General features: G+C 44.0%; 1 protein-coding gene across 2 annotated transcripts in view; it reads right to left on the minus strand.

The window, feature by feature from the left end:
- Arl15 (ADP ribosylation factor like GTPase 15) overlaps nucleotides 1-22,532 on the minus strand; it is a 370,669-nt gene that overhangs the window by 259,401 nt on the left and 88,736 nt on the right. The window contains exon 1 of one of the 2 annotated variants that reach the window (XM_032898869.1): nucleotides 7,705-7,855. The exons of the other annotated variant lie outside the window; for it this stretch is intronic. Coding sequence (XP_032754760.1) covers nucleotides 7,705-7,752 — 48 coding nt within the window. The 5' untranslated portion in view covers nucleotides 7,753-7,855. Of the gene's footprint in view, nucleotides 1-7,704; nucleotides 7,856-22,532 lie in introns of those variants that run through there. 2 annotated transcript variants of the gene reach the window in all.

A 22,532-nucleotide genomic window follows, 5' to 3' on the forward strand; every position in this document is an offset into this window, starting at 1 on the left:
ACTTGATGGCTCTAGGAAAATAATATTATCTTGAACACATTATCAAAGTACCAACAATGTGAATTTATTCACTCCACCGCGTATATGCATAATTCAAAATTTCAAGCTGACATCTTCTGCAATTCTGGGGATTGAATCCAGGGACTTGCACATCTTGGCCAGGGCTCTACCATGAGGCTGCAGCCCCTGCTCTTCAACCAAAGCCTTCTGACAGTAAGTCAGCTTCCCCCTTGTTGCAAATGCCAATCTGTGGACAACGCTTCCCAACTTATTGCAATGGAAATACCATGCCTTAAGCATGGCACTCTCCATCCAAGTACTACATATATTAGCTACTACGTTCCTTAAAGGGGAATCACTGGACCCTCCCATAAATCACTTCGACAGCTCACTGCTTTTGCATTTTCTTGGCATTTTACTGTCTTCCAGTCTAAAGCTGAGGACACATTAAGGCCAACTTTATGGACAAATTATCGTGTGCTGATCAAAATCCATCCTTCCGCTAAGCTAAGCTGCCTTTCTTTCCTTAAGTCTACCCAAGAACATTGCACAAGCGGTCCTCTTTGGCGTCTCCTTGCTGTTAGATGATCACATAAAGGCATAAATCTTGCTGCTCATTAGAGCACAGGGAAAGAAAGAATACAAGGGGAAGGAAGAGAGGGACAGACACGGAGGGGGAGGAAAAGCAGAGAGTCAACAATAGAAAACTGCGGCAGAATTGATGAAGCCAAAAGGTTCTTCCAAGAGATTAACACACCGAGAGATTTACACGGAGATGGACCCTGGAGAGGAGCGGGTGGGAGGTTCCAATGACTAATCAGAAACAAAAGCGATAAATCACTTTACTCTACAGAGGTGAGAAAAATTAGAGTACTATACATGATTATATTCCAGGAAACAGCCTAACCCAGAAAAATGAACGAGTTTCTAGAAATACAAAACAACCAAGATTAACTATGAAGAAACAGAAACTCTGTATTTTGGAATATAGTCAGTATAAAAAAATGCAAAAATAGTCAAAGTCTCCTAATGAAATCCAGCTTCACTGGAAAATTCCCACAAACCACTTAAGCTAATATTAATTGAAGAGGATAGAATATTTCAAACTATTTTATATAATCAGCATTACCTTGGCACCAAACCAGGCAAAGACACAAGAAAAAAAATGTATGTTATGAAAAAAAGTGTTCACTGATATGCACTTACTGCAAATACACTAGCAATTCAAATTCAATAACATATAAAATCTCTACCTCTGTATCTCTAACAAGTAGAACTTATATCTGGAAAGCCAGGATGGTTCATTTTATAGACATATAATGACATACCCTAAAGTAAGAGAATGAAAGACAAAATTGACACCAATTAGTAGTGGAAAATTCAGTAACATTTAATAATTTAAAAAATGTTCAACAAAAATGGAAAAAACTATAACAACACAGAAGCCACATTAAACCATAACCATTACACTCAAATGGTAAAAGACTGAAATCTTTTAAAACGACCAGAGGAAAAGTACGTTTTTTTAATCATGTCTACCCAGCACATAACTGGAAATTATCATCAGAGCAACTAGATTTTAAAATAAAAAATAAAAACCGACAACAACCAAGAGGAATCCAGATTCAAAAGGAGGAAGTAAAATTACCTGTTTGTGGTTGAGATCTTAAATGTGGCAAATGCTTCGGATTAGAATGAAATTCTACAAAGCCAACTGTGAACGCCAGTTGCACACCTCTACTCTGCCAAAGACCATCTGAAGGGGATATTACAGAAACAACTGCAATTCTCCTAGCACAAACGGCATACAATGGATACTCAATGAAACCAAAGAATCGAAAGACTTATACTATGAAAAATACAAAACGACGACAAATGAAATTATAGAAGATATAAGTGAAGTCTACGTCACATGCACTGATGCCCTGTCAGGCGCTCCCCCCAACCCCCACTGCAAAGCATTCTATAGGATCCATGGGATGCATAGGAATTCCCAGTCTTTGTGACATAAGTTCACATGGAATCTCAAAATAAAACCAAAGGGGTTGGATTTTACCTTGGGATTTAAAGTCACAGTTAGCAAAAATAGTGTAGTACTGGCAGACAGACAGACATAAACCAATGGACAGAACTAGATCTTGACCTGAAAGGCCAAGTAATGTTAGACAAAGACATCAAGACTATTCAATGAGCACAAGACAGTGTTTTAAACAAAACCACATGACCGCCTGAAAAGAAAAAGAAAAGAAAATTGTGCTCACCCCCATTTAACACCACATAGAAAAGTCAACTTTGTGAACTGGATGGGAGTCCTAAATGTAAGACCTAAAACTACGTAATTCAGAAGGAAACTTGGACTGAAGTCATGAGGTTGCATTTGGCAATTCTTTCTTATGACATCAAAGGTGGGGTATACGTAAACGTGAACATTCAGAACTTCGAAAACTTAACAGTATGAAAAAGTGTCATGTGTGTATCTTGCCTGTCAATTTGACAGGTTTAGAATCACCATGGAGACAAATCACAGAGCGTTTGTTAGAAGTTGCCTTGATTAGGTTAGCTGGGATGGAGAGACTACCCTCGATGTGGGTGGCTTTGTTCCATGGGCCGGGGTGATCTAATGAGTAAAAGGGGGGGGGAGTAAGCTGAATGCCAGCATTCCTCTCTCGGTCTCTGACTCTCCACGGATGTGACCTGCTGCCGCAGCAAATCTGTGTTACCGTGATGGACAGTTCAGGCCTGTGACCCTGAGCAAAGTTTTCCTTCCTTAAACTGAGGCTTCTGTTGCAGCAATGTGGCCATAACTAATACATCGCAGTGGGGAAACGTCAAAAGCTCATCTGATAAGAGATAAATATCCAGGACATGTAAAGAGTCCTAACCCTCAACAACAAAATCCACACAATGGGGCTGGAGAGATGGCTCAGCGGTTAAGAGCACCCGACTGTTCTTCCAGAGGTCATGAGTTCAATTCCCAGCAACCACATGGTGGCTCACAACCATCTGTAATGAGATCCCATGCCCTCTTCTGGTGTGTCTGAAGACAGCTACAGTGTACTTATATATAATAAATAAAATAAATCTTAAAAAAAAAAAAATCCACACAATGGTGTGCCTGCGGGTGCGTGCATGCGTATGTGCATGTGTGCATGTGTGCGTGTGTGCATGTGCGCGTGTGCATGCATGTGTGCGTATGTGTGTGTACAATGCGGCAGCTAGACACATCAGTGTGTCTCCACCAACTACTTCTTCACCTAATTTGTTGAGATGGAGTCCCTCATTTAACCTGAGCTCCCTTTTTGGCTATACTGCTACTTAATGAAATGAAAATAATTCTAACTATAGTAACATAGAAAAGACAAAATACACAAAATTTAACTGAATTGAGACCTCAAACATAGAGTAGACTTTTCTTCAAAGAAGATACATACATGGCTTATAAGTGCACCAAAAGATTTTGATCGCAGTGCCCTCATAAAGGCCTTGCTTCTCAACGCTAACATTGAGTTTAGGGGCTCCGACTTATGAATTACGTAGATGTACACACAAACAAAAATAACAAAGTGTTGATACAGGAGGTTCTTTAAACATTGAAAAGAGAATTGGTGTATGATCCAGTAGGAACCTCTGAGTCTATCTCAAAGACATATCTGTATATCCGTGTTCATTGCAGCCTTGACAGAGAAAGCCGGAACATGGAAGCAAGTAGACCTGTGTCTGCTGATAGCTATAAAGATACACAAAACTGCAGGCCATGCATACAGTGCAGTATTATTTAGTCTTAAAACACCTCGTATGTGCTGCAGTCTGGATCAATTCTGACATCATAACTCTCTGTGACAGAAACCATTTGCACAAAGACCGAAGCTACCATTCTGGTTATATGAGTAGCTAGGGGCAGAACAAACCAAGGAGCCATACAGAGTGGTGACTACCAGAACTAGCAGGTAAGAAGAGAAAGAACACTTTACCGTGTGTCTGGTATACAATTTCAGTGCTACATGATAGGACATCATAGAGTTGGATGCTAATGACGTCACGTCACGACAAATCCATTAAAAGCCATTGTACTAAAAAAAATTTAAGCATGTTATGTTCTGTGTATTTTACAATTTAGAAAATTATGGGGAAAATAACTTTATAGCTTATCCCAAATACGTTCCTCCTCAAATTCACCTCCTTGAAGATAACATTTATTTATTTATTTATTTATTTATTTATTTATTTATTTATTTATTTATTTATTCCACTCTTTCGTTGCTGAAGCCAGTAACTAGAATAATCCTTGGCACTTCTCCCACCCCTCAAACCACATGTCCAATCCATGAGGAAATTCTGTCAACAACAACTTCAAAATAGATCCAGAATCCAACTATTTCTCAGCACCCCTGCCCTCGCCACTCTTGGCCAGTCCACTGTCATCTGTTGCTTGATTACTGCAAGAGCTTTCCACTGGCTTTCCGTTTGCACTCTAACCTCCTACAGTCTACTTACAACACAGTAGCCAGCACAATCTTGTTAAACCACGGTGCTCGCTTCTCATCTTAAAATCCTCCAAGTCCCCCATGTCTATCTCACTCAAGATAAAAACCACAAGGTCCTCTAAAATCTTCTGCCAGCTTCCTCCTCTCAGCACCCACGACTTTACTGGGACTCAAAAGTCATTCCTCCACAGTACAACACTCTGGCTTGTTGAGTGCTCGATAGTGAAAGGCACAGAAGACTTAGTAGCCTCAAGACCAAGGTCTCTCTCATCTTCCCTCATCCTTCTTTCTCACCTGTGAGAATCACGCAAGCCAGGATTCCTCTTTTGCAAAGCCCTTCTACCAAAGCAAGTTATAAAAACTTGGAGCATCACCCTATCCGTCTACACAGCCTTTCTGTTCAGGGCAGTTGATTAAATTCTATGTTCTAGTCATATATTTCACGAATGAACATTTATTGTTTTTTAAAATCACATCCTATGAACTTGGCACAACTTAGACATTTATCAGAATTCTACCGACTCTGTTCCCCTCTAAGGTTTACACACATGATGAAGAACAGGACGATCAAGCCGAGTCTAGAAGTTCCTCAACCCTTACAGGTCGGGCACGAGTTATGAGACCAGTCAGCGTGGCAGGATAAAAAACAGAGATACAACCTCGTGGAGACCATAGGAGAGACGAGGTAACCAACCAAGACAAGCTCCAAGAGTCAGAGATTAGAAACCAGAAAGATTCCCCTGTCTGAGGAAATGCTGGAAAACTGAGACCTTTATAAGCATACTTCAAAGCGTGTGTGTGTGTGTGTGTGTGTGTGTGTGTGTGTGTGTGTGTGTGTGTGTGTGTGTAACATGTCTGGGCAAGGGGTTATCCACTGCATACATGTAGAAGTAAGAGGACAGCTTTTATGAATTGGTTTCCTCCACGAAGTATGGACTCTTATTGAACCCATGTCGCTGGCTTTTGGAACAAGCACCTTTCCCAGCAGAGCAATCTCAACAGCTCAAGAAGCACCCAGTAAAAATATCATCCTGAGTGAGCTAACCCAATCACAGAAAGACATACATGGTATGCACTCACTGATAAGTGGCTATTAGCCCAAATGCTTGAATTACCCTAGATGCCTAGGGCAAGTGAAACTCAGGACGGATGATCAGGGTGTGGATGCTTCACTCCTTCTTTAAAGGGGGAAAAAGGATACCCTTGGCAGGGAAGAGAGAGGCAAAGATTAAAACAGAGACTGAGGGAGCACCCATTCAGAGTCTGCCCCGCATGTGGCCCATGCATATACAGCCACCCAATTAGACAAGATGGATGAAGCAAAGAAGTGCAGACCGACAGGAGCCGGATGTAGATCGCTCCTGAGAGACACAGCCAGAATACAGCAAATACAGAGGCGAATGCCAGCAGCAAACCACTGAACTGAGAATAGGACCCCCGTTGAAGGAATCAGAGAAAGAACTGGAAGAGCTTGAAGGGGCTTGAGACCCCATATGTACAACAATGCCAAGCAACCAGAGCTTCCAGAGACTAAGCCACTACCTAAAGACTATACATGGACTGACCCTGGACTCTGACCTCATAGGTAGCAATGAATATCCTAGTAAGAGCACCAGTGGAAGGGGAAGCCCTGGGTCCTGCTAAGACTGAACCCCAGTGAACTAGACTGTGGGGGGAGGGGTGGCAATGGGGGAGGGTAGGGAGGGGGAACACCCATGGAAGGGGGGGGAGGGGGATGTTTGCCCGAAACCGGAAAGGGAATAACACTAAAATGTATATAAGAAATACTCAAGTTAATAAAAAAAAAAAAAAAGAAAGAAAAAAAAGAAAAAAAAAAAAAAAAAAGATTCTGCATGGGGAAAAAAAAAAAAAAAAGAAGCACCCAGTAAACACAGTGGTAGAGACAGAAACTGGGGTGTGTGTATACGGTGCCAAAATACTCTTCTCCCTTAACTTTCATCCCAGATCATTCCTTCCATTCCCATGGCTTCAAATATCTGGATGATCCCCATAATCCATGTCTCTCTCCAGAGAGCAAATCAGGATGGAATTCAACCCCCCCACTACACATCCAGATCTACATACCCTTTAGGTAATCTAACAAAACCAAAACCCACTACCAATCTTACCACAGACAACAAACACTTATCGTACCTTCTTGTGTTTCCTCTTTTTTAATAAGTACATCAACGTACAGCTTACCATCTAAAACAATAAATTTCTGAGCACGGTGGCATTCGAGAGGTAGAGGCAGGAGGACCAGAAGCTCAAGGTCACTTTGACTATGTGGTTAGTAGTTAACAAGTCGGTCTGGAGTCTATGAGACGCTGTCTCACAAACAAGCAAATCCAACCAAAGCACAAGACTACACATCTCGTAGCATCCTTATCTGGTCTCTAGCATCTGTCTGGGACACATGCTAGTGCCTTGAACATCCCATTTGTATGGATTCTACCTGTTAAATAGTTCTTTAGGATGTGCACTCTATTATTTTATAATAAATTTTGTCAGAAATGTAATTATATCAACACGTGTATTATACCTAGACGTGCCAGGTGCATAGTTAAGTATTTGATCCACGGAAGTAGCTCAAGTGGATCTGTATTAATTATCCAGGTTTATGTTTATGAAACCAATTTGTTTTACCTTAATGAACAAGACTATATTAAAAAAAAAAACTAAATAACTTGGAGATGGAATATCCTGGAGGATAACAATTTTAAATACAGAGGGATCCCCAAAGGAAAATATTCACTTTGATTAGTTATCCTATAGGAGACTAAGGTAGCAAATACTGGTAAACTTTATCACAGTCTTTCTATAGCCTGTTCTTATCCACTCAGCCTTCTCTGCAGATACGGTACAGCTCCCTAACTTAGTTTACGTTGTCCAAAATGTATAACTCCAATTAAAGAACATGGGCCTTTCCAAGGCAGATAAGATGCACAACGTATGAGAGTTTTTCCTCTCAGAGGCAGAATCCAGTGACACAGCCATGTTGAGCAAGAAGAGATGAGCCACTGGTGGATTAACAGAGGCAGGGACAAGAAATGACGAAGGCTCCCTCCTCGATGCTCCTTCATTTTTATGAGACCCAGCAACACAGTGGTGACCTTGATAACCTCCACAGTGCTTCGCCAGCAGAAGGCAGAAACGGTCTCAGACGTATTTTGGCCCGAAAACATTTTTGAATCGAGTTAGAGAAAGTTATGAAACTCACAGTTGTCATCCTTGACTTTCGTCCAGAATCACAATTCAAATGAAGCATGGAGTCTAAATGGTTGATGGTTTTCAGCTGGGTGCACTTTCCAGCCACCAAAAGGGAAAAAAAAATCTCTTTAATTTCACCCCAATTAAAAAAATGTGACCTGGCAAAAAAAAAAAAATAATAAAATAAAATAAATAACTCTTGTGACCAAACGGTGAGACAGCAGCTACAAAGAGCACTCATACAGCATTTTACTCTCAGCAGTGACTTCACACATTCAAAACGGCTTAGAAGGCTGAAACACGAGGAGAGTCGACAGGAGCCTACCTGATACACCAAATACACAGAGTAAAGCAAGCCTGGCCATCCTCCATCATGCAACGGTTTGACCTTAGCTGTGCCAATTCCCTAGTACAGGTGAAGACTCCTACTCACCCTTCTCAGAAAATCAAAGGGCTCGCCTAGGTGGCTCACAAAATACAGAATATCCCCAGTCCAGATAGAAATGACATGGAGAAATAACTTGAGCTATTAGAAGTGTATTTTTACTCATTAAAAAAAAAAAAATGAGTCTACTTTTCTTTTGCCCAGAAGGCAGCATCATTAGCATTTGTCAAAGCCCTGAGTTTCTACCTCCTACCCATTACAGACTCACATGGCAAACTTTCATGTTTACGGCATATTGTTAGTGCAGAGGCTACTATATTACATTAGAGTCAACATGTGTGGAATGCCCCCCTCAACTCATTATGATTTCACTCTTTACTCAGAGAGGTTTGATAGAGATAAAGCAACGGGTAAACTTACTCACGGTTGGCCTCGAGCAAACTACATAGATCATTAAATACAACCCAAAAGGTAGCATATAGGGAGTTCAAGTTCAATCCCAGTACTACAAGAGGAGGGAGGGGTGTAAGAAGGACATCATATAAATGCAGGATGGCAATCCCAGCGCTGGGGAAGTAAAGGTAGGACAGCCAAGAGTTCAAGCTACACAGACAGTTCCAGGACAATCTGCAGTCCATGATAACCCATCCAAGCCACACTTAGTAGCCTCATTTGGGGGGGAAGTAAAATGTTCTAGGCAACTATTTCTATTTTAATGTATAATTGCCGTGGGTGTTTCCGAAAAAAGCTAAAAGATAGACCTGGTCTTTACCTTTGAAAACCTTTGTAAGATTAAAAGCAAAAAGGATCATCAAAAATACAATTGTAAAAATAATAGGATTAATGTGACATGGGAAATATTCTTTGAAAGCAAAACTAAAAATCATTAACTGTCCAAATCTTTGTGTGTGCGTGTGTGTGTGTGTATATGCGTGTATGTGTGCGTGTGTGCATGTGTGTGTCTATGCGTGTGTGTGTCTATGCGTGTGTGTGTCTGTGTGTGTATGTGTGTGCGTGTGTGTGCTCGCGAGTGTGTGCATGTCTGTGTGTGTGTGCATGTGTATGAGTTTGAAATATCTGATTATCAGTAAAACACCTTTTCATATAAGAAAACCTAGGGTGGTCCTCTTAAAAACTCAAGCTTCTTGTGGTCAATATTTACTTAAGCAACAATATTCAATATAGGACCCTTTTCAATAAAAAGGAAACTACACTCCTAGTTTTAGACGGCCATCAATAAAAACATGAAAGACAACAAGCCCAACTTTTATTCATTAGGAACATCAACAGCTATGGCTTGGCAGCTAAGAATGCTTGATTTGTAACAAGCAGTCCTTCCACGTAAAAAGAACACCAAGTTCTGTGGGATCTTTTTCTGAATGAAGCTTCCTCAGCAGGCCAGAGCTAAACAGAGAGCAAGCAAACCCTAGAAATCATATGGGATTGATCACCAGGTCAGAACTCCACTTGCTGAGCCACTTCCGCCAAGCCACCTAAGTTCTTCGAGCCTCATCTCATCGCAACAAGGGGATAAGGATGTAGTTACTGTAGGATTACATCACGAGCCCTGTGATATGCTTGCAGTAGTGCTGTGCCAGTAACTGTCATCACTATGCCCCCGTGTTTGTTTCACCATGCCACTCACTACACTCAAGATGAATAGGAAACAAATTTCTAGTCGCTATTCAAGATTCTGGAATTTACATAACTGATGCCTGCTTATATGCTACAGCAGAATAGAAATTATAGATTATGAATCGAGATCCTTAATAGAAATGTGAAAAAACATGTTTATCCTTCTATGTTATTTTTTGATTTACATAACCTCCTTCAAATGGGGACTGGATAAAGAAAGGATCATTAGAATGACTGGCCCTATTATGATTAATTGATAAGAATTTCAGCTCTGGAGTGAATATTTACTGGTCCCCAAGCAGTAGAAATACCCAGTCCCAGTGGTAGCGTACATTTCTGCAGGAAACAGATACACTCGTTTTCAACTTTCCCCAACATTTAAGAGTTTTGTTTGCTTTAGCATTGGTAGAGTTACTCACTTTCCATTGTTTTCTTTCTTTCAGTTAAAGCACGTTACACTGATAGTCGTAGCACAGTCCAAGTTGTTTGAACATCTTTGAGCAGCGAGAACAAAACGTTATTTTGAGCAGAGCCTAATGACCCCTGGAAGAAGCAGGGAGTTCTGAGAGTACCAAGCTGATCTCTCAATATCCCTACCAGCTCCATGTTACATGTTCCTTTATTGCTCAAATTAAGGATATTTTAGGTCACAGCACACTTTATACTTTCACATGATCTAAGAGCTTTTTCCCCCATTTGTATAGAAAAAAAAAATTTGGCAGACTTTGAGTGTGTAACTCATTGTAATTGTACAAAAGAGCACAGAATACTAAACTCTGTCCAAGCTAAAACACACACAGGAGTCCTCTCTTATCTGCAAACAGTAAGCTCTCAAACTCCCAGGAAATGGCTGCACCGTGAGTAGCAGTGAACCCTACATGCACCATGCTCTCTCTTCTAGACACATAGGTATGATAAAGTCTAATTTGTAAACGAGATACAGAAAAGATATTAGCAATAGCACCATAAAAGCAGAAGAATTACAACAACGCAGTGTAATAAACTGGCAGCTTCATACCATCAAGCACAATAGGCCTAGCGGAGCCCAGGCATTACATCATTCGGACAATTGGTCCGATAACACAGCCCTTCGAAGTGGCCAACATGGGCGCCGTATACAGTAGCAACCCCACCCAACGAGGACTGACTCTCATCCTGAGAGAGGCAAAGCAGGATGGCACAGGCTTGCATTACAACTTTCCAGAATGCTGTGCAGTTTAACGGCCATGCAATGTTTATTTGGGCAACCCCCCCCCATGCAGTATTTTCAAACTCCATTGAAAACAGTAACTGGAAGCACATAAAATAAAAGTGTAGGTAATGGGGAAACACTCTATAAACCGTCGCACCCCCAAACCCTTTCATTTGTTGTTGTAACAGTTATCTTAAATATTAAAATGTGCCAAAGTGAAGACACATCCTCAATTCATTTCAAAAGAAACCTTTGGCAGCAAGAATTCAAACAGCAGTCCTCTGAGACTGAGCTATCTCAATCCTCTGAGACTGAGCTATCTCAGGGCACGCGTTTCCTCACTATACATTCTAACAGAGTGAAGGCTGACGGTGTACAGTTTGAGTTTTAAAGGGAAAACAGCTGGAAAGCTTTTCAAATGGTGACAAATGATGAACCAGATGAACGCTAAGAAAGGAGCTGAGGAGACAGAGCTGGGCCATTTTGTTTGTTTGTTTGTTTGTTTGTTGCAATAAATGGTATCTCTAAAAGAGCTTCGATATTTACTTCAATACCAACTTTAATATTAAAGTTAATTTAATACCAATTGTAACATTCAAATATTTTAATATTTCCAACAAAATAGAAGAAGACCGAGTCTGGGTCTCCTTTCACCCCACTCTCCACCCAGGGATCCTAATGTGTACCTCTGAGAGACTAGGGGGAAACCCCTAGGGGCAGGTCACTGGAGGAGGCCCTGTGCTGGCACCCTCCTTCCTGCCTCTCTCCCGTTGGTGTGCTTCAGGCGGTTCATTCCGTCCCACCTTTGGCTCGGTTTTAAAAGACCCGGTGTGAAAATGTGCTGACAGAGCTTCGGGACTTGCAAGCCTGAGACAAAAGGGAAAGGAGAGGAAACGCTAGCCAGGAATTCATTGAAGAAAGCAGCATGGACGTGTCTGGGTGTTCTCCAGGTAATGAGAAACATCTCCCGAAGGCCAGGGAAAGTAGTTAAATGACTGTTCTTTTAACAAGCCTTTCGGGTACATGTCTGAAGGCTGGTGTCACAGAGAAGCAGGATCACACTAGCTCTGAACATAATTAAAACTAATCCTTTTACCTGCCTACATTTCTTACAAGCGATCTGTCTAGTGCATACATTAAGAAGGTCTGGATGTTTTGCACCAACAAGATTCAATCAGTACCTTAACATTTGGGGGGTGGGGTGGGGGGGATGCAAGTCCAAACAACATCGGCCCGTTCGCTTATTTCAAACACTCAGCAATTTTAAAAGGCTTAGAGAACACGGAGCGTAATGGCGTATCAAAACGACAAGCCTTCATCAGACGCACAACAGCCAAATTTGCTTACCTGGAGCTTTGAGAGGCAGCCAAGACATGAAAAGCCCACAGAGGGAGAGCTTAGCCGGGACTTGCATGAAGAACAGGGTGTAGAGACAAGTGTTTGCAAACCAACTGAAGTAGTCGATATTACTCAAGGAAGGGTAGAGGGGTAAAAAAAACCCTCTCAGAACCAGTTGATACAATTACAACCCAGCTTCCAAAAAAAAGGAGGAGTACCTGTAACCTGCCCAGGGGTTAAGCAGAGGTCAGTGTTCCAGTAACCTCACATTCACAAGAGGCAGAGAGCCTTGACTCAAGTGCCAGAGAAAATACATTTTTACCCTGGCTCGTCGGCTGGTGACAGAATTTTTCTTATGCAGTCTCAAGTATTTCTCTGTGATCTACCACAAGACAAAACAGATGTCACAAACATTAACAAGAAAAGTGCCTGTCCTCCCAACCAATCAGCTCTGCTTTCAACCACTTTCTTGAAGTTCAGTGGGGGGACTTGGTACAGGCATCGCCTACGGCATCTGTGTGTTTAGGTGTCCCATGTGACGTCTGTCATCAACCTCAACAGCTTGGTTCACGCTCAGCTCATGCCTACGGCTTGCCACTGGGAGGAACGGTATCCTTCTCCCCCTCCAAGCCCAACATTTCTCAGTTTGTTTCATGGAGGTAGGCACTCCAGCCTCCCTTGTCTACTTCGCCAATGCTCCACGTGTCACACTGCCACGCAAGGAGCAGGCTTCTGTGCTTTGGGAGTCTGCCAGCGATCCTTTGTCTACTCGGGCTTTAGAACCACCCACTGAGCATCTACTTCCTTGTAACAATCTAGTCTCGGCAGTGCATCGAGGCAGGTAAATACACTGAGGAGTCCGTATTAAAGGCTTATCCTCTTCACGTCTGATTGGTCTCCAGTCTCCACGTGTGGCGACCCTGGCCTATCTTCCACAGGAATCCACCTTATTCCTGATGTCTCCCCTCAACAGTTGTCTACCCGCTGTCCCCTGCACTGCGTGTTAGCTACACACTCCTACTGTTCACACAGGATGTAGAACTGAACGCTCTGTCTCCTGGTCAGCAGGACCCTTCCACAGCGTCTCCACTCTCTGCTGCAATGGTGCTGAACAGTCTTCCTTGTGGCATTTCCACAAGTGTCCTGGGCTAAATATTTCTTTTAAAGGTAGCTTCGAATCACATACATTTCTTCCCTGATCTCCTCAGACTCCTTGGAAACTTTGTGCCCCACATTTTATAACACATATGCATAAAAAAGTCAGTGAGCAAAAAGGCAGCTGTCGAGAAATTCGAGTGAACACGAGATTTTTCTCACAGCACCTCTCTCACCCCTGTGCCCCATGACATAGTCCCAGGTTCAGGAAAGAGAAAAGGAAATGCACTCCCCGCCACCCCCAACCCAACATGTTTGTTCCTTGGCCCCTCTATGGAATGGGAAGGTCTTTTATAGTGTTCCTACTAAAAACAGGTTAAACATTAAGGCTCTTAAGGGATAAAGAATCATTAAACTTAGGGTTTGTTTGTTTGCTTGTTTGTTTGGTTTGGTTTAAGAGTTCATTCCTATGACTTTTAAAAAGCTCGAGTTTCATGCTGTAAGAAAAATCCTGGGTTAATCCATCCGAAACCTGGAAATCCTGAGTTTTTAAGCAGAAAAGAGAGAAGTAGAGGAGGCAGAACCAAAGCGGGTGGGGCGTACGGTGCCGAGGACAGGCCAGGCATGGCCGGCTTTCAGGTGAAAAGCCAAGGTCAAGTGATTCAGATTGTTCTCACCCTTCCTAAAGCTGCGGCCCTTCAAGACAGTTACTCAGTGACCCCAATCACCAAGCCATTCTGTTGCTCCTCTGTGATTGTAATTCCGTTACCGTCCTGAATCACATATGAACAGCTGATACGCAGGGCCCCACAGGACAGGTTGAGAACCACTATCTACAGATTAGAATAGGGACAAATCGGTTTCCTGCACCTCAGAGACGCTGAAAAGGAACTCAGATTTAATTCTATTCTGGTGAGAACCCCTTGCTGACCTCAAACTCCACAAAACAAGAATAAATGTGCTCTGCTCTTGGCCACCAGATAGATGGCAGTATGTTAGACAAGCAACGGAAAACTCAGGTGAGCATAAATGCTAAAATCAATCAACAAATGTCCTTGCTCTATTAAGATCCATATGCCATGTTACAGGAAGTTACTGCTAAATATTTGGAAGGGAAGGCGTGGGGTTTTTCATTAATTGATTGATTAATAATTAATTAATTTTTGGAGGTAGAGTCTCACCATGTAGCCCTGACTGAGTTCAAATGCCCTACATAGACCAGACTGGCCTTGAACTCACAGAGTTGCCTGTACCAGCTACGTGGTAACTACAGGAGCTACAGTACCTGGACTTCTGTCTCTGTCTTTCAATGTTTTATTAGCTCAACCTAATACTTAAACTCTTCACTTTCCATGGGTGGAATCAACAGCAATAAAAGTCTTAACTATCAACCACGAAGGTTATTAATATATTTCTAATGTAGGGCAAATGTCTGAGAAGTCCTGGAGAAACTGTTGTGTTTTTCCTCTAAGGATAGGACAGCAATAGAGAATTTCCCAGTCTCTACCATGACTTCAGGTGGCTCTCTGCTGTTCACGGAAGGTGTTCAGCCAACACCTCCCCTAATGCCAACACCTCCCCTAATACCTTGAAAATAACTGTAGGTTGCTATACCACAAAGTCCAGAGCAAGTCAGTGTGCGCTCTCTCCTCTCTCTCCTCCCTCCTTCTCCCTCTGTCTGTCTGTCTGTCTCCCTCCTCTCCTCCCTCCTTCTCCCTCTCCCTCTGTCTGTTTCTCTCTCCTCTCTCCTCTCTCTCCTCTTCTCTTCTCTCTCTCTCCCCCCCTCCTTCCCTCCTCCTCTCCCCAATTCTCCCTCTTCCCCCTCTACCCTTCGCCCCTCACACATACATACTTGTTACAAACCTCAGAGGACACAATTTAGCTTTCAGTATCAACCATCCAGAAACAAGATTGTCTGTCCCTAATCAAGCAGACAGAGGAGCTTAAATATATTCCAAACACTTAACGTCTCTCAGTCACATTACCGTTAGCTCCAAGAACACAGGAGCTAAGAAGAATGGGATCTTTAAAACGTATCGCCCGGCATCCAAACGCCCTTTCACATCCATCAGAAAAGATTCCTACCTAACGCCACTTCTTTCCCAGGGCCCGAGTAGAGCAACTGTAACAATATCCTGTTCCCATTTCCTAGTGAATATGAAATGATAGCATCTATGCTATGAGTAGCATAGCTGGCCGCATGAAATCTCAGGTTTTGGTAACCTTACACGAGCCTCTGTTCTTTAGTAATGCTGACTACTGAAAATCACTTCACTCACTGGAACCCTCAAATATTTTGGTACACAAACGAATGCTGCCCAGAACAGCATTGTGAGCATGAAGTTTTCAACAATCGCCCATGAGACAGAGCACGCACTATGCCTCCCCACCTCCATAAAGCATCCTTGCTGCCATTGGAAAGAGCCTGCTTATTCAGATATTATAAACTTCCCAGGGGCAGGGACGGAATCACGATGTGAGCTCAACTACAGCGCGAGAGTTCTGTTTCCCTAATATCCACACCGCTCTCAGCCACACACTTCAGTGCTTGTTTTTAATAGTACAGTTCTAAAAATCCCCCAGACCTGGAAGTTGCTACCTAGACACCACGGCAAAGTTGAGTATTAAAAAAAATATGAGTTTCTGAATTATAAATGCTCTTCACTCTGAGAGAGAAAAATCGGCGTCTATGTTTGTAAAATATTAACCAGGCCACAAAATGTCCCACTGTGACAATTCTATGACCAATAGAGATGGAGAAAGAGAAACAAAGGCCCACACTGGAGGCACACGACTAACGTCTCTGCCAGACTGCGCTCTATCCCACGGCTCCCACAGGAGGCTTGAAGGAATCTGGACTGCCCGTGCCTTCAGGTTTCTCTCTCTCAACACTTCTGAGAACTTAACCTCAAACTGTCAAGAGTGAGCAAAGGCTTCTGGCGACAGGTGTTGCTCAGAACCTGTGGCACCTGTGTCTGAATTTCTGTCAATCATTTAGTTGCCATTTAAACCAACTCCAGGCTGGAGCCTTCTCAGAACCCTTACAAATTACCCAAGGCCTGGTGCACACATTCAAAGTTGCTGATAGTGGTAATACAATGGCCCCACCCTTATTTCTGTGCAGGTTAAAACATTTAAAACCCGAAAGTTTTTTTCTTGGTGTTGTTATCAACTAAAGTCCAAGTTCTTAACCCTTTATCCAGTTTAAGGCAAGCAGAACTCTAGCCGATACTACTGAAAACAACTAGAATAACTGTCCTCAACCTGTAGGTCATGACCCCCTTGGTAGCCAAAGACCCTATCTATACCTCAGACCATCAGATATTTGCATTACGATTCATAACAGCAGAAAAATTACACCTAGGAAGTAGCAATGAAATTAATTTTATGGCTGGGGGTCACCACAACATGAGGAACTGTCTTAAAGGGATGCAGCCCTAGGAAGGTTGAGAACCACTATGCTAGAACGTGTGGCTTGCACACTCTCTTCAGGTAGGAACATAGGACAGATGATTACCCTTGCTGTCAGTTCCCATGTGCTTTTGACAAACCTGCTATGAGCCCTGTACTCAGGGCCCTCACTCTGAGTGAAATCTCTGGCAAGCATGTTTAAAAGATCACCGCATTTAATCTTTAAACATGAGAGGGCCACACGTTAATCAAGTTCCATGTGAAGGTACCTCTTACAAAAGAAACTGCTTGCCTCAGATAACACAACTAACAAGATCTGGGATTTGAACATGGGTCCCCATCTGCTTCCAAAATAGCAGTGGTGCTGGTGGGTGGTGGTGGTGGTGGTGGTGGTGGTGGTGGTGGGGGTGGTGGGGGGGGTGGTGGTGGGGGGTGGGGAGGGTGGTGGTGGTGGTAGTGGTGGTGATGGATGGGGTGATGGTGGTGGTGGTGATGATGTGGTGATGGTGGTGGTGATGGTGGTGTTGGGGGGGTGAAGGTGGAGGGTGGGGGATGTGGTGGTGGAGGTGGGTGGTGGTGGTGGTGGTGGGTGATGGTGGTGGTGGGGGTGATGGTAGTGGTGGTGGTGATGGTGGTGGTGGTGGGTGATGGTGGTGGTGGTGGTGGTGGTGGTGGTGGTGGTGGTGGTGGTGGGTGATGGTGGTGGTGGGTGGTGTGGTGGTGGTGGTGATGGTGGTGGGTGATGGTGGTGGTGGTGATGGTGGTGGTGGTGGTGATGGTGGTGGTGGTGGTGGTGGTGGTGGTGGTGGTGGTGGTGGTGGTGGTGGTGGTGGTGCTCCATTATACTGCTCCTCAGGGAAAATCCAAAGAGGATAAAAAGCTAGTGAATAGTGTTTTCTTCCAAATACAAAAGAGTTTAGGACCTGTACCTGGATCCTAATATACCAATGCCCCCACAAAGTGCTACCCTTTTTCTTCTTGCACTGGTGAAGAACAAGTCTTTGACAGCATGGAATCCTCCAGGAACCGGGTAGGGCCGTACTCCTTTAAATTGCAATAGGTGAGTTCCACTCAGAAAGTGGCAGCTGGCATCTCAGACATGTTCAGCACCACATTTAACTGATGTTTTCTGTGCAGAACTGAATGAGTGAAAGGCATGTCCCTCTCCTCCAGACCTTCTGTCCCAGGTGCCTTTGGGAATAATGACTACACTTACATGAGGAGTGCTATTAAACCCCTACTGCCTTCTTCACACTCCTAATTCCCTGGAGGGAAAAGAGAGGCAGCCCCAATTGTCTGCATCCAGTAGAACAGAGGAGCTTGTCTTCTTCCCTTGCCCTCCCCATCTCCCTATTTCTACTACTACTATTTCTTTGGCTTAATCTAGACCAGGGATTCTCAACCTGGGGGTCACAACCCCTTTGGGGTCAAATATCAGATATCCTACATATCCAGTATTTATATTATGATTCATAGCAGTAACAAAATTAGTTATGAAATAACAACTAAATAATTTTATGGCTGGGGGTCAGCACAGCATAAGGAATGGTATTAAAGGGTTGCGGCATTAGGAAGGTTGAGAACCCCTGCTCTAGGGTACATTAAATTAATAAACTTTGAAAAGATCACAGAGCTGGGGTCAAAGGCTTAGTTTTCATGCTATCTGCACTAGGGCATTGGACTTGCCATCGAACTTGGGGGTCACAACCTGTACTTCAAGCCAAGTCTCATCCATCCTCGGTAAGCCAATTAAAAGAGCCAAATTAGAAGCGGAAAGTAGAAAGAGGGGATGTGTCCATCCCGTCAAACCCACGGGGTTCTGAAGTGAGATTAAAGTTCAAATAGAGGATGCTCAGGTCTAAGCAGTCATGGTCAAGATATGGTCCTGCCCTCCATTGACCCATCATTACCATGGTCTTAGTTTCATCTTGCAAGCTGGTCTGACAAGCTGTTGGAAATGGGTGAGATCTCTTTCAGGAAGACAAATTCACCCTCTGGCTGGTGCCCTTCCCTCCTCCCAACGTGAGATCCCTGGGGAAATTCCCATTTCTTTGTGATCCTTTATTTCAATGGTTTGATAGTCAGATTGGGAGACACGGTGTCCCTTTAAGATACCCTCATTCCCGACAGTCCAGTTACAGGCCTAGTGGTCACAAAGCACACAACACTGAAGAGGACACTGGAACTCTGGCCCCTTGCTTTCTTGCTTGCTTTCCGGCTACCATCTATTCTGTCAGGTTCCAGATTCCTCACTCTCCCAGTTACTTCTGCATCTCTGGGACAAAACACCAAATGGACCGATGGAAGAAAGGCAAGGTTTGCTAAGGCCCGTGGGTTTAAACCGTAAGGTACATCAGAGCAGGGAAGGAGTAGCATCTCAGCCATGGCCGTGGGAATGTCTGGCAGTGGTTGGTTTACACGGCATACTGGCAAGCCAAGAGAGACCACAGAACCAGGGGCAGGTATGACCTTCAAGTGACCTACATTTACCACCCAGGCATGACCTCAACATCTCCACAGACATCAAAACAGCTGCATAATCGGGGGCCTCAACATAAGGCCAAAGTAACAGAGCCCACAGACCATGGACAGAAGTAAGCCTTGCTCCGCCTTCCTGAGGATGGGTCTCCTCAGGCATTCTGTGCGGGCAATGGAAAGTTAACAGAAGAAAATAATAAATAAACAAATAGTAGGAGTAACAATTATCAGACTTTATAATAATCATGTGCAACATCTAAGCCTTTGTAATCCTACAAGCTGCATGAGATACATACATACATACATACATACATACATACATACATACATACATACATACATACAGTCGCCAAGACATACAGGGGTAAAGAACGAACGGATTCCGGTACTTAAAATACCAGAGTTCCTTTACAGCTGTAGTTTATAGGAGCTGCCAGCGAGATCGGCGTCCTGAGTTGACAGCCTTCGTTCCTTTGATTGAATGAAGGGAGGTGAACAAGGAAGATGGGCTCTCTGCCTGCATGGAAGTTTAGAGTGCAGAGAGGAAGCCACACGGTAAGAAGGGAGTCGCAGCAATCACAGTTAAAACCCTGAGAGTCCGTGAGATCTGCGGACCTTGAAAAAGTTCAATTATACGCCCAAGAGCTGAGGGGAGACTCTGACAAAGGTAGCCTAATTTAGATGGAGGGCCTGGGGGTGGGGTGGGGCTGCCTTAGCTGAAATCAGGAGTTACCAGACTGAGAATAAAGAGAACAGCAGTCGGGGTGAAGGAGCTGCAGTTTGCCCAGGGAGGCAACGGACTCGATTTGCTACATTAATGGAAAAGCTCCATGTGGAAGATCTGTGAGTGCAAGCGACGAATGGGAGCAAGAGAAAGATACAGGGAGCCAAACGCAGGAGTGCACCCACACAGGCACCCCTGGCCCGGGAAGACAGGCCCCAACGGTCTCTCCATAGCAATCCAGATGCAGGATATTGGCAATCAACAGGCAAACCCACTCATGAAACACTAAGCCATTCAAAGGACACCGTGTGGACTCTAGGTATGTACACTGTGGGCCCCCTTTTCTGATCGTCCACACTCCACTGAGAGATGCCTTGCTCTTCCTGAGGGGGAGGCCAGTGCCCCATGGTAAGCAGACTGTGGAAAGGGATCCAAAGCGGGGAAGAGTGTGGGGCACACCCCTAGCGCCTGGCTCCTTCTGACTGCAAGAGGGCCAGCTCCTGTACATGGGTGAGCAGAAAAGACTGTGCGTCTGCTCGCAAAGCCTCTCTGACCTCCAACGTTACCCCTTCCTACAAACACAAAAGGCAGACTGAAGGCAGAGACAGTGTGTGAGCTCTCGTTCAGGCCTGCTGCTCTGTGGAAGCCCTCACACTGCAATGATCCTTTGAGCCAAAGTGCCCCTGAAACTGTACTGAGATAATTTTAAAAGAGAAAATAATTTCTAAATTGTTGCATATGCTTGGACACTAAATACAGCTCCAATCACCAGGAACAGGGAGGCAGCTGATACTCTGCGCACATGACTCAAACCTAAACACGCAGAACTGGGAAATGAATAAATGGCCCCCATGGAAAGGAACAGAAGCTCAGCACTGAGTGGATCCACACCCCAGATGCAGGACAACATGCTGCTAAGAGCAGACTAGCCCAAAGCCCTTTCAAGAAGGATTAGATTTTAGGTCCTCTCCCTGACTTCATGGAGCTGGGCAACTGCCCAACCACCAAAGGCTTCAATCTTTTTCCTGAAAAGACCAAACGGGGTCTCGAATCTAGAATTCCTCAGGCACGAGTTCAGGCAAACCCCACAGCACTAGGAAGAGTACGGCAAGACTGTAGTTGGGATACCAGGGGCCCCGCCCTATCTGCAGCAGCCTCCGGGGCCCAACCTCCAGGCCTATCTTTACCAAGCTGGTGCTTGAAAGAGAATCTAACCAGCCCGAGGGAGAATACCTCAAGATCTGATTATTGGGAACCTGTCTAAAATAGACATTCCAGAACTGCCAGACATCTGAGAAAAGCTATGAATAAGAACAACGGACAATAAAAGCACAGAAAAAAACATAAACACGGTAGCCCACAGAGTAAGCAGAGATACAACATATAAGCTTATATCCATGTAGTTTTAAAGTCTAAAGTTAAAAAGATATGGGGGGAAGGCTAAGCATGCAGTTGCCACTAGAGTACTTTCGTGGTATGCATAAAGTCCAGCGTTGAACCCCAGAACCCCATAAACCATGGCGGCACAAGTCTGCAACCCTAGTAGTTGGAAGGTGGAAGGAGAAGGGTTGGGTGTTCAAGGGCTACAATCCTTTTCTCAAAAGTACATAAACAGGGGCTGGAGAGACGATCCAGCAGCTCAGAGCACCGGCAGCTCTTGCAGAAGAGCCAGGTTCAGTCCCCACCATCCACACGTGGCTCACAACCGTCTGTAACTCTAGTTCAAAGGGGATCTGACACCCTCTTCCCACCTCCGAGAATGCCAGGCGTGCATATACACGTGGTATACAGACATACAAGCAGGCAAGCACTCAGAGGCATAAATAAATAAATTTCTTTAAAACAAGTAAATAAGAAATAAGGTATACATGAAAGAAAATCAGCAGTGGGATATCATAAAAGGGGGAAAGGGGAGGCGGGCAGAAATTTGAAACACAGTAAGACTTAAATTTGAAGTCTTAAATCTCCCAGAAAATAGGACATAATTGAAAAACACAAAATGAAAGTGTCGACAATTAAGGATTGCTATTAAAAAAAAGAAGCCAAGAGAAATGGGAAGAATTCCAAGAAAACTTTGCAGAACTTAAGGACTTGAATTTTGCTCCCCTCACAGGGCCTAGTCCTGGCTACAAACAGGGCTCTATAGCAAAGCACAGCCTGGAATGTCGGAAAACTACAGTTGCCAAACTCCATTAAAAATAAACAAAATCCTGCCAGAGAAAAAATGTTAGAGACAAAGGACTCGAGGACTAAATAGGACGGCGCCTCTAGATGCCACACTGGAAACTTAAAAACAAATGGCACACAATGCCTTTGAAATTGTGAGGGAAAATAATGCCCAGTGCAGGACTCCATCCGCACCAACTAAGCCATCAATCATGAGCCTGATAAGAAAGGTCTCAAAATCGTGACCTCCCATGCACCCTGGGGTGAGCGAAGAAAGAAGACCTGGATGTCAGCGGGGACCTCACAGGAGAAGGGGTCCCCAGCATGGCAATTAAGGGGCCGCCACGGATGACAGCCACACAGCCCTAGACAGCAATCAGCCCCCAAAGAAGCAGATCAAGGGCTCAGGGAGAA

The sequence above is a fragment of the Rattus rattus genome, chromosome 3, assembly GCF_011064425.1.
Source record: "Rattus rattus isolate New Zealand chromosome 3, Rrattus_CSIRO_v1, whole genome shotgun sequence".
NCBI classification, from domain to species: Eukaryota; Metazoa; Chordata; class Mammalia; order Rodentia; family Muridae; genus Rattus; species Rattus rattus.